This window comes from Erpetoichthys calabaricus, chromosome 7 (assembly GCF_900747795.2).
Source record: "Erpetoichthys calabaricus chromosome 7, fErpCal1.3, whole genome shotgun sequence".
Taxonomy (NCBI): Eukaryota; Metazoa; Chordata; class Cladistia; order Polypteriformes; family Polypteridae; genus Erpetoichthys; species Erpetoichthys calabaricus.
The window spans coordinates 110,503,008-110,517,596 of record NC_041400.2 but is presented as its reverse complement, the minus strand read 5'-3'; the positions used below and the strand labels follow the sequence as shown (position 1 = coordinate 110,517,596).

Below are 14,589 nucleotides of genomic sequence, written 5' to 3'. Positions count from 1 at the left end.
CTATTCAGCACCTTGAGTTTAAATAACTGATCATTATTTGCGTCGGACACATAAATGCCTGGGTATTGATGAATGAAATGACACACTGACTCACGCACACACCCATCCACCCACACATACACACGCGCGCGCACCTTGGAGTGAAACGGAGGCAATGTGCTACTTCAAAGGCTACCCGAGAAGTCATTTATGCACGTAAGCTCGGACTACAGAGCCTCGGTTCTATGCGAAAATAAACTACACATTTTATTGAAGCATAAAACGGAGACCATTCATGCTCAACATTGAAGTCGAAAGCCCACTAATAAAGCCAAAAGGATGCTTAGACATGTTCGTGCTGTGTCTTTGGATCGTGCAGTATTTAAAGTAGCCACTAGATGATCTCTTGCATCTACCAGTGTATACCGAGAGTGTGTTGCAGAAGCATTTTAATATTGGATACCCACAATAAGTAAGAGCTGCGAGGAATTTCACATGAAATATGCCAGTTATGCCACTTTCTCAAGCACGCAGAAGAACTCAATACCTGGCCGTTTAGTCGCCTTCAGGTTTGCTCGTAATGGTGCGGTACCCTAATAACGTGTGGGAAAGCTGTGCTCCGATTTTTCTCCAGGGCAGAAGACGCACGCACTTCTTTCACATTACCAGCTTCTTCTTGAAAGACTTCCTGGTGGATATTTCGGCAAGAATCTGATCGGTAAGATATACCCTGGCTCTCGAGAAGCTCCCTAGGAGGGCTGCTTCATACTTTGCCATCATCATCAAAAAGCAGGCTTAGTGGGAAAGACGAAAAAAGGCACATCTCTCCTGTTTAAATGTAATGAGGATGCAGAACAGATTTCGACCGGACTTTTATAAAGGTCGCAATTGCTGTGTTCAAAGAACGTGGATATATTGTATTTAATGACAAGTATGCGACCGCCTGTTAGAATGTATTGCTCTCGGTGTGCTGCTGTGTGCGTTTTAGTTGTGGTTCTCTAATTGTGCTATGCGCACCCGCGCAGGCGTGCTGGGGGGGATTCTGCAGCTCTGGCTCTGCTCACATCGGATTAATAATAAAGAAGAAAGTGTGGAATATGCACCATGAACATGCGGGATAACTACTTTTGTGACCGGAGTAAAGGGATATATACGTGCCTCTGAAAATCATCCCAACCTGTAGACAAGTACAGTATGTCTGGGAAAGCCAAAGGGGAGCCGTCTGAGGGTGCAGCCTCGAAAGCCAAGGTAAAACAACAGATCAAGACGATTGTTGAGGATCTGGAACTTGTCCTGGGGGATCTGAAGGATGTCGCCAAGGAACTGAAAGAGGTGAGTGGTCTGGGGTTCCTTCAAACGAGAGAACTTTGCTGCCAGTTTATGAACTTTTTGGGCCGTTTTACATTTCATGCATTATTTATAATTCACGTTGCTGTTGTTTTTGCTCGAGAAAAAAAAAGACAGAAAGAAAACGCGCAGTTTATACAATCCAGTGCATTGGCGCACTGCCAAAAATATCAGCCTTCAAAAGAAAGGGGATTGCAATCGACTGGTTGTCAGTCCACTGTTTTACCCAATAATTTGTTATGACTAGCCGCCGCTAACTTTGAGATTTATTAATATTACGTTTAATGTTGTGATTGATGGCAATAGCGAAGCATAGCAATGCTTGTTTTTTTAAAGAGTAAAATCGTGCTTTCTGTACTTAACCGTTTCGATTGTAGGCTCTATCTTTTTTGCAAGTAAAAACATAGTATGTCTCTGACTATGCGTGTATTTCTTAACTTGTTGATTTAGAATTATATTTTTGTCACTGAACAGGAATAAATTTGCGGTTAGTTCAGTAAAACAATAGCAATAATCGGAAAATATTAATTAGTAAACTTCTTGCCTGTGTAATGCAGTGTTTTTCTCTCTCTTTCTCGTCTCTCTTGTTTTGGAGACGTGTATCTTATCCGCCAGTAATTTGTACGCACGCACGTATTTATACGGTAATATAGATAACGGCACATTTTACCCCGATCGCCAAATATTGTAACTTTTCAGAGCTGTGTCTCTTATTTAATCTTCCGATCGCTCGTTCCACGTCCACTCCTCCTCCTCCGCTTCTTATAATGCAAGTTAAACAGCAGTCCCCGCAGCTATTTTTTATAATGTCCCCTCTCCAGTGATGTCTTTCTGTATACCGCAACACTTCCAGTGCACATTCGTGAGTCATGATGCTTTGTTTTTTGAAATGCTATTGCATGCATCCGAGAAATACCTGCCTGTTTGCATTAACTCAAAAAAATGCTATTTAGAGGCAGAATTCTGAGGTAATAGGCTTTGACAGAAGCCACAGCTATCACATACAATTTATGACATAAAATGTTAAATAGTGTGGCTTGTAGAAAATAGTTTTGTCATATTGCCAAAGTTTAAGTCTGCTGTGCACGCAAGTCCCCAGATAGTGTTTTTTGGTTGCAATACTGACACCTTCCTTTAGTGGGCGACTTGAGCCCCACCCACATTAGCCCAACCCTTCGGGTTCATGACCTTTCTTTTTCTTTCATTCTACCGCCTAGAATGAATAACTGTAGTTTGTTTAGCTAAAAATGTGAAGTTGCAAAAACAGTGATGCATCTTAAGGGGTTCGTAAATAATGCTATACAATTTTACTGTATAAAAGATCTTGGCGTATTGGTGTTTCAGTGTTGTAAGAAGACTGAATTTTCAGGTTTGCAGAATGATTCAACAAATAAAAAGAGATGTTTAGGAAATTGTTATAAGAAATATTACTACTGTACAACAACAAGAAAACAGCTCCTTATTTCATCTTATGAAAAAGCTGTTATTGCAGTGAATTATAAAGAATGTAAGGAAATTTGTTGTATCGCAGACTGGTCTAATAATGAATGTTATGTGATAGCTGGGCATAGGGAATTGGTCAAATTCTTTTATTTGGAAAGAATCAATTAAACAACCACAAGCACTGGGCTGTTTTTTTTTTTACTAGGTAGCTTGGAAATGTATGCTTTTAAAAATCCCTTATTTTAGTGTACTGCAATGTTTAGTGAATGTTTATTTTTATAAGGTTTCAAAGAAATTACATCCCACACATGAGGCATTGCCATGCTGTCAACGCTGATTCTGGCAGCCTCTGAGTAAGTTCTCATTCTATTACTCTGCATAAAATCCTTCTGACTAGAACAGTGAATTCATGTTAGAGACTCTGTGTGTGCCTTTCTTGTGATGTTCACAGAGATGTGCTTTTTTGCAAAGAAGCTAAAAATAGAATAAATGCCTTCAGAGAATTTTTTAAAATTATTTTCCTTAAGTGAGCAGCTTATTGGACCATGTCATGTTTGAAGTATATATCTTTGTTTTATGGTCATTTGTATTATGTATGATGTATTGTGGCAGACATGTCAATTGAATGCTGAATTGAAATTGATTGCATATTGTATTTAATTTATTAACAGCATTTATTAGTAATATGTGAAGGATACGACTGATCAATCAGAATGGGGAACTGTTATTTGTACTAATATATATTCATGACATTGTGTTTAGGAACTCTTGCAGCAATTATGGCTGGTCGCAAGAGTTTTAATCTCATACAGTGCAGTGTGATCAGTGATGAGGCAGGCAGTGGTGCTGATTCATTGGTATGAAATGAGAATATATCACATCCATGATGTCACCTCTCCAAGGGAAACTGGCAGGAATGCATTTTTGTTAAGGGTTAGGTTTATTTTTTAGCAATACATTTATTCAAATAACTAATGAATGTGCCAGAAGGATCCTATAGTAAAACTCAGGCAGGAAACAAAATACAGAAAAAATACAAATAACAAAATGGTAGTGTATATATAGAAGTGTTTGGGGATTAGCATAATTTTTTGGTTATTTATGTGTAATGGATTTCATATGGGAACCAATTTCAAACATAATTAGGCATTTTGGCAATATTTAAATAATTATTTGCATTTAGATTGTGCTGTTCATAGGCATGCATGTCTAGGGCACAAAACAGTTTTGTTCTTACACAGTGGCCAAAGGAGAAGTAACGGGGCAGACTCATGAATCGCCTGAGTTGCTTTGTGTATATGTACAGTATATTACATTTTTTTCATTAACTGAGTTATTTCAGTAGATAATTGCTGTAACATCTTCAAGGGTCAATAAGTGAAAAGGAAAGGTGTTTTTGCAGATCTGCATATTTGGTATATCTTCTGTACAATAACTGTGTTTGCAATTACAAATCAAAAAGTAAAATATTGAATGTTCTGTATGTGTCCTGCGGTGGGTTGGCACCCTGCCCAGGATTGGTTCCCTGCCTTGTGCCCTGTGTTGGCTGGGATTGGCTCCAGCAGACCCCCGTGACCCTGTGTTCGGATTCAGCGGGTTGGATAATGGATGGATGGATGGATGTTCTGTATGTGCCATCATATTTATATTGTTACTTTGGGGTATTTTTCTGTGATTCTAACACAAAGGTTTAATTGCTACTGATATAGACATGTATGCCACTGCTTAATTAATTTAATATTAACCTCATACATTACAAGTGTTTTCATTGTAAGGGCACATGTTAATACGAGAAACCACCATCATAACTGGGTTCAATTTGGAAAATTATAAGCTTAACTATCTCCCTTACTACACTACAAAATAATGATCTTTGATATGAATCTGAAGTAGCTATGATGGCAGCGGTTTTAGCTTACAGACTCACAGCTCTGGGAGATCAAATTTGATTTTGAGCTGGTCATCATCTTTCTCGAGTTTGAATGTTCTCCCTGTTTTTGTATGGGTGGGTGTCCTAACAGTACTCATAATGTTCTCCCACAGCCCAAAGATATGCTTGTTATCATGATTCTCATCTTAAAATTAGCCCCGTGTGAGTGAGCAAGAGTTTGTGCATGAGTGGGCACTGAGATGAACTGGCATCTTGTCAAGGTATGGTTCATGCTTTGCATGCTCCCTGAACAGTCAGCAGTAGTATCTGTTTCATCTATTTGGCTATACAGACTAGCACTCAAAAGTTCATGTTTGTTTGTCAGAAATGTATAGTACCTTTAAATTGATTTAAAAAATAAAGACAAGTTATTACCATTGTTGCTAATAGCTATCACTACTAGAAATGACTGGTTTTTAATGTATTATTCACATATGACTGCAAAAGTCCCATTTTCAGCAGCCATTTTTAGTGGCCTATTAAACTCCCTTAGCTTATTCTAAATTAGTCATGTTTGTAACTGCATTAGCACCACTGACACTTGCTATTCTGTTAAATAAAGCAAGAAATTGTTTTTTCTTTGGTTGTATAGTCCTGGCATTCCTAAAATTCATTCAGAAATATAGAAAACAAAACAGCTTTCTCAAGTAACATGACAACCTATTGTTTTTTTTTTTTGGGATTTTTTTTGCAAAGTGAAGATTATTCCATGTGACAGATTGCCAAGAAACTGAAGATTTCATACAAATGTGTCTGTTATTGTCTTGAGAGAAGACAGCAAATTGGATCTAACCAGAACAGAAAAGAGGGGGAGGCCCAGATGCACAACAACACAATGGGATAAGTACATCAGAATCTGTAGTTGGAGAAACAAATACAGTGATCCCTCGCTATATCGCGCTTCGCCTTTCGCGGCTTCACTCCATCGCGGATTTTATATGTAAGCATATTTAAATATATATCGCGGATTTTTTGCTGGTTCGCGGATTTCTGCGGACAATGGGTCTTTTAATTTCTGGTACATGCTTCCCCAGTTGGTTTGCCCAGTTGATTTCATACAAGGGACGCTATTGGCAGATGGCTGAGAAGCTAGATTGCTTACTTTTCTCTCTCTCTTGTGCTGACTATCTGTGATCCTGACGTATGGGGATTGAGCAGGGGTGCTGTTCACACACCTAGACGATACGGACGCTCGTCTAAAAATGCTGAAAGATTATTTTCACGTTGCTATCTTTTGTGCAGCTGCTTCCTGAAACGACATGCTGCACAGTGCTTCGCATACTTAAAAGCTCGAAGGGCACGTATTGATTTTTGACTGAAAAACAAACTCTGTCTCTCTCTCTCTCTCTCTCTCTCCCTGCTCCTGACGGAGGGGGTGTGAGCTGCCGCCTTCAACAGCTTTGTGACACGGTGCTTCGCATACTTAAAAGCCTAACAGCCCTATTGATTTGTTTGCTAGAGATTGTTTTCTCTATCTATGTGACATTCTGTGCTCCTGACACGCACTCCTTTGAAGAGGAAGATATGTTTGCATTCTTTTAATTGTGAGACAGAACTGTCATCTCTGTCTTGTCATGGAGCACAGTTTAAACTTTTGAAAAAGAGACAAATGTTTGTTTGCAGTGTTTGAATAACGTTCCTGTCTCTCTACAACCTCCTGTGTTTCTGCGCAAATCTGTGACCCAAGCATGACAATATAAAAATAACCATATAAACATATGGTTTCTACTTCGCGGATTTTCTTATTTCGCGGGTGGCTCTGGAACGCAACCCCCGCGATGGAGGAGGGATTACTGTATCTAATAGTTTCTCAGTTGACTTCTTCATTAAATACTCACCAATAACAGTGTCATCTGTAATAGAGAAAAGATTACTCCAGGATTTTATCCATAATATCATACAATGTCTGTATTCTTTTTCCCATTTTAACCTTTTCTTTTTATTTGCCAGTTTTTAGATATGGCTTTATTCTTTGAAACTCTGGCTTTTAAGCTAGCATCCTAAAATTGTTTTGATATATAATAGTAACAGCTTTCAGAAATGGCCAGTGACAACATTGTAGATTCAGTGACAGATTATACATAGTGAAGCATATTGTAAGAATCCAGGGTTGAATGAGATGGAGAAATGGATTTAGCACTTTATGTAATGTGGTGGTATTTAGCTGTGAAAAGCAGTATTGGTTTGATCCTCGACTGTTCTTCCATATCACATACTGTAGGTCTCCTGTGGCATCATTAAACCCCTTCTGCTTCATTCCAATGCATGATGCCAGCCCTACCTCTCTCCTCTCACCCAGGGTTAACACATATTGCCATACTTTCCCTTAGCTCAATGGTCAAACTGAAGAAAAGGAACCACATCTGAGACTCACCAGCTGCCACACACTCAAGTTAAAGGGCTTTAGCAGCAGAGAAACGTGTATGAGGTTCTTTCATTTAGTGCTGTGTCTACACACCTCAATCCCTGGAATCCAAACTCCCTCACATCACTTACAAATCTGCTTTTATGGCCAGATTCCCGGGGTATCATCAGCAAATTAATTCATGGTGTTGGAGATATGTTTGGCTCCACAGGTGAACAAGAAGTACATGCTGAGGTCTGCAAGTTAGGAAAGGCAAAATCTAATCACAGATGGTGCAGATGGTGGCACTAAGTTTAAGAATTTATTGTTCAGTTTCTAAGATACAGCAAGACACTGACAGAACTGTTTATATTATTCATTAGTACTATTATGTTGTAAAGCACAAAAGATATGATACCATCTGTGAACTGGTTGTGATTATGTTCAAAATTAAATTGACCCAGACTGTTGATCTAGAGTGTTTGAAATGTTCCGTTTAGTGTTTCTCTGCATCAGCACTCTTTCACAAATAGAGTTAATAGCACTGGTCTACAATATAGTAATTCATACAATCCATTTGTTAAGTGCTGCATAGTGATGAGCCTAAAAGATGGTTGTGAGGGTAAAATTGACCAGGAGAAGAAGTCAAAGAATTACACAAAAAAAGGAGTAGGAAGAGACACACAAAGATCAGAACCAGGAGGACATAAAAAAACAAATGTAAGTAAGTCGAAAAGGGAAGAAGGCAAAAAGTGTGGTCTAGGGCAAGGGAGATGTCCATAACGTGAAATAAACTAACACTAATATTTTTTCTTTCTAGCTGATGCTAAGGCTTTTTTTGAGATTTAGATCTGACAATGGGATGCCTAATAGTGTTAGATGAAATAATGTTACAAAGAAAGGACTGATGACAGCAGATCCACACTGTGGTCAGTAATGCTGTAGCATCTTAAAAATAGGTCCTCAAAACAACAATACCCATAGTGACGCGGCTTAAAAAAATTAGCCCTAATATAAATCTAATAGCCTTAAAGCAAAATAGAGAGAAGCAAAATTAAAGTGAAACTGAAAAGTACATATCACAAAACTGTAGGAAAAAATACAAATTCTCAAAGAAACATAGAGTTTGTTTTCTTAGGAACAAGGATGATTGTTGTCCTTTTTAAGAACATGGGGACCATAGATTCTCTCATCAAAATATTAAAGAAATCAGCTAACTGGTCATTATAGGCTTTTAAAACATGCCTTTAAATTCCATCTGGACCAGATGCCTTATAGACATTAATTTTTTTTAAGTCCTTCTTCAGGTATATATCATGCAAAACTACAGGCTATTGAGTGGTAGACTGCTTGGTATTGTGATGAATCCTGCATTGAAGCTGTTAAATTCATTGGGGAGAGATGATATGGATGAGATTTGATTAGGCTTTATTTTATAATCTGTTATAAACAGTTCTTAAGTTTGCATGAAGCATCACTACAGCAGTTTCTAGTTTATCCACATACCAATGTTTAGCCTTTTTAATCGCTTATCTGATCTTGTACCTGGATGTCTTGCATGTTTTCATATGGCTATCTTCAAATGCATCCAGATATGGTGAGGTCTCAAAACATGTTCCAATTTATACAATAAAAAGAAGTCCTAAAGTTTCACCTCTGCCTTTTTAGTCAAGCACTGAGTTACTTTGCTTCTGTTTCTCCTAATAAGCAGGCAGCAGTAGTACTGAAAGGTGATCTGACTGTCCAAGGTGAAGACACAGTGGTGGGAGATATACTTCTTTTATCAGGGTAAAGTGATGTTCCAGAGTATTAGCACCCTCACGAGGCAGATGACATTCTGGTGATATTTAGAGTAAAATTCCTTAAATTTGCTTTTTTGAAGTCCCAGTAACAATAAAGTATCTCTCAAGATGTAAACATTAGTATTCCATAATAATAATGCACAGACTGTTCAACACATAGTCAATGTTGGCCTGTGGAGGAAATATTATTGGTGACCAGAAAAAGTCTGGAAAACTACCCTATAAGATAAATCAGATAGCAGTTGGTCATTTAACACTCTAGGCTCAGCTGAACAGTTTTTAGAGACAATTTTAACATTTGTACATCACACTTTATTTATCGCTAAAACACACTCTTCTTTTATGTGACAAATCAGTCCAATCCATGCAAAAGACAATGTATTGTGCCATCTGGTGTTTCCTAGCTCTCTTTTTTATCTTCATTCTTAGTTGAGTTATGATGATTATGTTGGATTTGTATAACTGATGAATATATGATTAATTCATATCATAATATGCACAAACATTCTGTGATGGACGGCCGGCGTTTCAGTCTGGCCGGGACATCCCTCAACAGAGGAAAGGAGGAAAAGTAGCCTTTTCAGGGCACTGCATCCCCCAGGACGCTAGATGGCAGCTTCCCTGGATGGAAATGGTTCCCCGGATTCCCTCAGGGAATCATGGGACATTGAGTCTGTTTCATCAGCCCTGTTGGATGCCGTGGGTGCCGCCAGGGGAGCTCACCAAGAACCTGGGGAGTATTATTGGTACAATAACCCGGAAGTACTTCAGAGTCACGAGGACGGAAGCTGCATTACTTCTGGGATACTTGAAGGATGATGTGGCATTTGACCCGGAGAAGGAACACTTCCGAGTCATGGACTATTTAAAGGAATCTGGGAATACCAGCAGGAGAGCAGAGTTGGGTGGGAGTGTGACGGAGCTGCTGGGTGGAGTGGAGGATTTGATTATTGTTGAATTATTGATTATTGCTTTATTATTTTGAGAATTGTGGAGTGTGCGGTGCTTTGTGCACTATAACCGAAGAAAATATTAAAGAATCTTCTTGGTGCTTTTAACATGTGTCCTGGACGTCTGTCTGGTGGGTTCAACAGGGCAACAGCGCCTCTAGCGTCCACAATCCTCTCTGTGACACACTAACACTGAGTACTTTCAGCCAACAAATTATTTAGCAGAGGTTTGCTAAGAAACACTACTGGGGCCCTTTATACCAACAGTTATCAATTGAAAGCAAGGGAAAAAGTTTAAACTAGTTCTCTTTACGTCTCGCTTCTGTAAAACTAGATACCAACCATTTCAAAACATCTAATGTTGACTGGAACATTTTTCTCTGGTATTCAGTACCTAATGTTTATCACTGTGTATTGTTCTACTTGTAAGGTCATGATGCATGAGATGTTGATGAGGTCAAACTGCTTGCATTAATGATTCTGTTCTTTTCTAGAAAACACAGTGAAATCAGTCATTCCCAGGAAAAAAATAGAGATTAATTTTAGTCACATTTAAATTCATTTTGTAAATAAAGTGTGTGCAAATATTTGTGCATTTCCTTCACTTCTTTTAGCACATATGATCAAATCCTGCCAATGTGGGACACATCTTTTTGATGTCCTTGTTCAATATGACAGTAATAATGGTCTTTGTTGTACTTTCTTTAGTATATGTATGTTGTTGCAATATTATAAGAATGGTATGTACTGTATGTGGCACCATTTTAAGTTCTACTGCTTTCAGTTTTTGGAAGCCACTAGTGTAAGTCACTTTATAAAGCCTACAGTTCAAATGAACAAGAAAATAAAATATAGAATACCACAAGTAAGATATAAAAAATAAAACATAGTAGTAATTTGAGAAATGCATTCTTGATATGGTCATCATTTTGTTTGCAGTTACCATAAAAAGAACTGGTAGTATATACAGTTTGATATCTCTTCAAAAACCACAAGTGGGTTGTTCCGTGCAAAATAATTAGATACATTCAGTATGCCAATTAATATAAGACTCAGTTTGCAAAGCTTAAGTTTACACTTTGCATGATATACACATTTGCATTATGAAATTGTATATTTAATATTATGAAATAAAGATAATGAAAAAAAGAATATCTAGTAGGGATGGGAATCGCCAGGATCCCAGGATACAATATTATTCCAATACCTGGTGCCCTAATCTGATACTATTGTGATTTTCTTTTTTGTATTAAAGTGCATTGTTATGTCAGCAACAAGAGAAAACCTTCACTCCTTCAATCTCAGTTTTTAAAAGTGAAAATAGTTTCTAAGAATTGCAGCATTGTTGACAGTATAACCAGAAATGTCAAGTTACAGTACATATTCACAAAACAGGTATATAATCTGACCATTGTGGTGGGTGAATACTTGTAAACTGTAAAGATTATAGTAGGAATGTCAACCAATAATTGAGATTAGTGTGTGTCATATTTAAAATAGCATTTAAACATATGTAAATAGTCTTTTAAAATTTTTGGAGCTATACACACATATCTGTATGTTGTTATGAGGTAAATGTAGACCATTAACTTGCTAGTTTATTCAATAAGTTATTCAACTTTTAAACATAAACAAAGCTTGTTGAACACTGTACAGTTCCTTGCTAATTAATCTTGAAGAAAAAAACCTTCAGATACTTTGCATTTGTTTAATGCATGTTTAATGCATTTGTTTAAGCTCATGGAGCTTTGTTGCAGTTCAGGCAGAGCTGGACTTTTACAAATTAGGAGGAATTTGCAAAAACTGCAGGTGAACTTAAAAAGTGATTTGAACTGAGGTTGTATTTCTGGTTTGTGTTTGATTACATCAGTCTGTTAATTCTAAATTCAGTACAAAATCAGCATTCAAATGCTCCTTTTAGCTGAAGTTGGAGAGACTGTCTTTCTCTAGCATAGTACTTAATGTTAATGCAACATTGTCTACATATTTAATATCTGACATTAAGCTCTTTTTTAACTGCAGCATTGTATAAACCAAAATGAATTCAAAAGCTTGACTTAAACATAAACTTAAACTCTAGACTTTCACTGGATAGAGCATTTGCAGAAGCAGCAATGTTTGTGATATACCATTTTTTGTGAGGAGATAATTTTTGTTATCCAATTCGTAAAGAAATAAAAAGACTTTTATTTCATCAGACTTTTCCATTCTGCTAACATTACCAGTGCTACATAGATTGTTCTATCAATACAAGGTGCAAAAGAAAGCAAAACTTCACAAAAAGAATTCAAGCAAATATCCTTAGTGTAGTGATAATATATCACTATGAAAAATACTGCAATGCTCTAGTGAATCAGTTTTATTTCCACCTCTATTAATTAATGTGAAATGCAAAAGAACACCAAATTACTTTATAAAAATAATTTTATCTTTTTAAATGTAAGCTTTTCATGAACGTTTTTGGGAGTTTGAAACAAATATCTATCATTGTTCACTACAAAAATGCATTGCAACTATAAACTCATGACAACCAAAAGTCTTCTAGAAAGAAATCCTGACAAAATCCAAACAATGCTAATTTGATACTGTTATGAGTAAGATTTGAGAAGCAAAATACATGTACTTTTTAAATCTACTAATCACTTTAAAAATAAAAGAAAATTAACATTATTTGGTAAATTTGGTCCTAATTTCTGCACAGGATCAGTTAATTCTCATTCAGAATGCATAATTTATAAGAATCAATGATTTTATTCAGAGAATGCAGCATTAGTAAGTAAGTAAGGCATGCTAGGAACCATCCCCAAAACTAATTTGAGGACATTCGCATGTCCTTTAAAAGGATATTTAATTAGGCTTTCTGTCTGCTATTTATTTTTAAAGGTTAGAAGGATCTCAATCTTCTTTTTCGTGCAGGACTTGCCTTGTTTTAAATTCAGTAGTTAGAATCTCCCTTATGCTAAATTTCACTCTGCCTGTCTTGACCTGATCACTATTCATAGCTTGTAGTGGCCAGTCAAGTAAAAGTCAAACCCATGTGAAGAGCTTTTTAGATATGCGTGATCTCCTGTTTCTGTGCCTCAAGCACATTCTATAGATGCTGAGGATGAGGTGACTGCTGTAGGGCTCAACAGAATACAAAAAAGGATTAAATGCACATAGTAGTGAAAATGTGCGTTCTTTTACTATTGATATAAAAAGAAAAACTATAAGTAGAAAAATGTTGCAAATTGGCAGAGTTTAGGGGATTGGCATGGTAAAAATTGTTCATTTTACTTTTCAATGTAAACCCTTTCTACACCAATAACTATACTGTCAATCTTAAATATTACTTGTAAAGCCTATCTTGGTATTTCCATGAGTCACTTACATAAAACAATGAAAAAAAAACATCTTAAGACAAACTGAATAATGAAAAAAGTCATTTAGAAGTTTGCATTAATATAGCCACGCATATCCATTCTAAATTATAGTGTACCTTCCTACATGTTGATATAAATGTAGTGTAATTTTCTTTTTATGTATAATGTAATTACACAGGATATTGTTTTGATGTATGTAATGTATAGTTTTAGTTGCCAGATAGCTAACTGCAGATTTTTCATTATTATTATTTACCCAATGTATGCTTGCAGCATTTGCATCTTTGTTTGTCTATGCTATAAATAAACTATAGCAATAACCTGTTGTGTGTGGTTTATTACAGAGCACTTGTTTCAACATATAACATGATGATGCAGTGTTTAATCTAAATCTCAATGTGTTACTGTATTTAAAAAAATAAAGCCACAGGAATAGACCACAATTACAATTGCAGAGTACAGGTTCTTCCTCTTCTTCCTAGTCTTCTTTATGAAATAGTTGCAGCAAGGTTTCTTTTATTGTGACATGAGATGCATAGGTAACTGTCTCAAGGCGTAAATCATTCATAATACAGCTTTACCTGTTTTTCTAAGTCTGTCATTTCAATGAGAAAGATTTTTTTATAAGTAGAATCTGTTTTTAAATGATTACTGCACAAAGTAAAGATAAACACATCCAGTGACTTCACATTTAATATTACATGTTGTAAGATTCATGATTTGTTTTAGTAAGTCATTCACAATTTCAACAATGGTTTTTAAGGCTTAATATTCAGCAGTCTCTGATACTGTATGAGAGGCAGTGAGGATTTTATATTTTAAAATCCAGTTTCTTTTAAGTTGTTTTGCACTTGCCTTACTAATTACTAGACTTACCTCAGTCATTACCTTCAGTGCCGTTATACTGATGCTCCTCTCTTGGATCGTCATTAATGATCTGTTTGCATAATGACTTAATTAATTTAAATCAATTATTGTTATTTTAATATTATTCTTCATGATTGAACTGTTTTTAAGTAAAAATTAGGGTTTAGCATAGTAGTAGAATAATATTTTGACAATAAATGAATGGGTTTTCTTCATTAAATTAATTCTTTTAAATCATGTACATCTATTTGTCAGATGTAACTGTATGTGACATATTAGTATACAGTATCTTCTGTGCTTCAAAAATGGTCAGATCTTTTAAATTTAAACATACATGCATTATTCCAAAGGTCTCTTCATTGATTAACTTAATAGTTAAGATATAATGGTTGCCTTCACTGCAGGCAGCAAATAGAGGAACCAGTCCTGGATGCCATTCCCTGAGATGATACAAATTAAATGCACGCACACACATGCAATATGTACATTGACTGTAGATGAAAGCTGGACACCCTGACAAAATGCACAGAATGATCCCGCAGACTCCTCTCAGAAGACAAACGTA

At 36.4% G+C, this 14,589-nt stretch overlaps 1 protein-coding gene across 1 annotated transcript in view; it reads left to right on the top strand.

The window, feature by feature from the left end:
- Positions 1–239: 239 nt before the first annotated feature.
- Positions 240–14,589, top strand: part of prr16 (proline rich 16) — a 674,479-nt gene continuing 660,129 nt past the window's right edge. Inside the window, exon 1 of the mRNA XM_051929980.1 lies at positions 240–1,311. Coding sequence (XP_051785940.1) covers positions 1,174–1,311 — 138 coding nt within the window. The 5' untranslated portion in view covers positions 240–1,173. The remainder of the gene's footprint in view (positions 1,312–14,589) is intronic.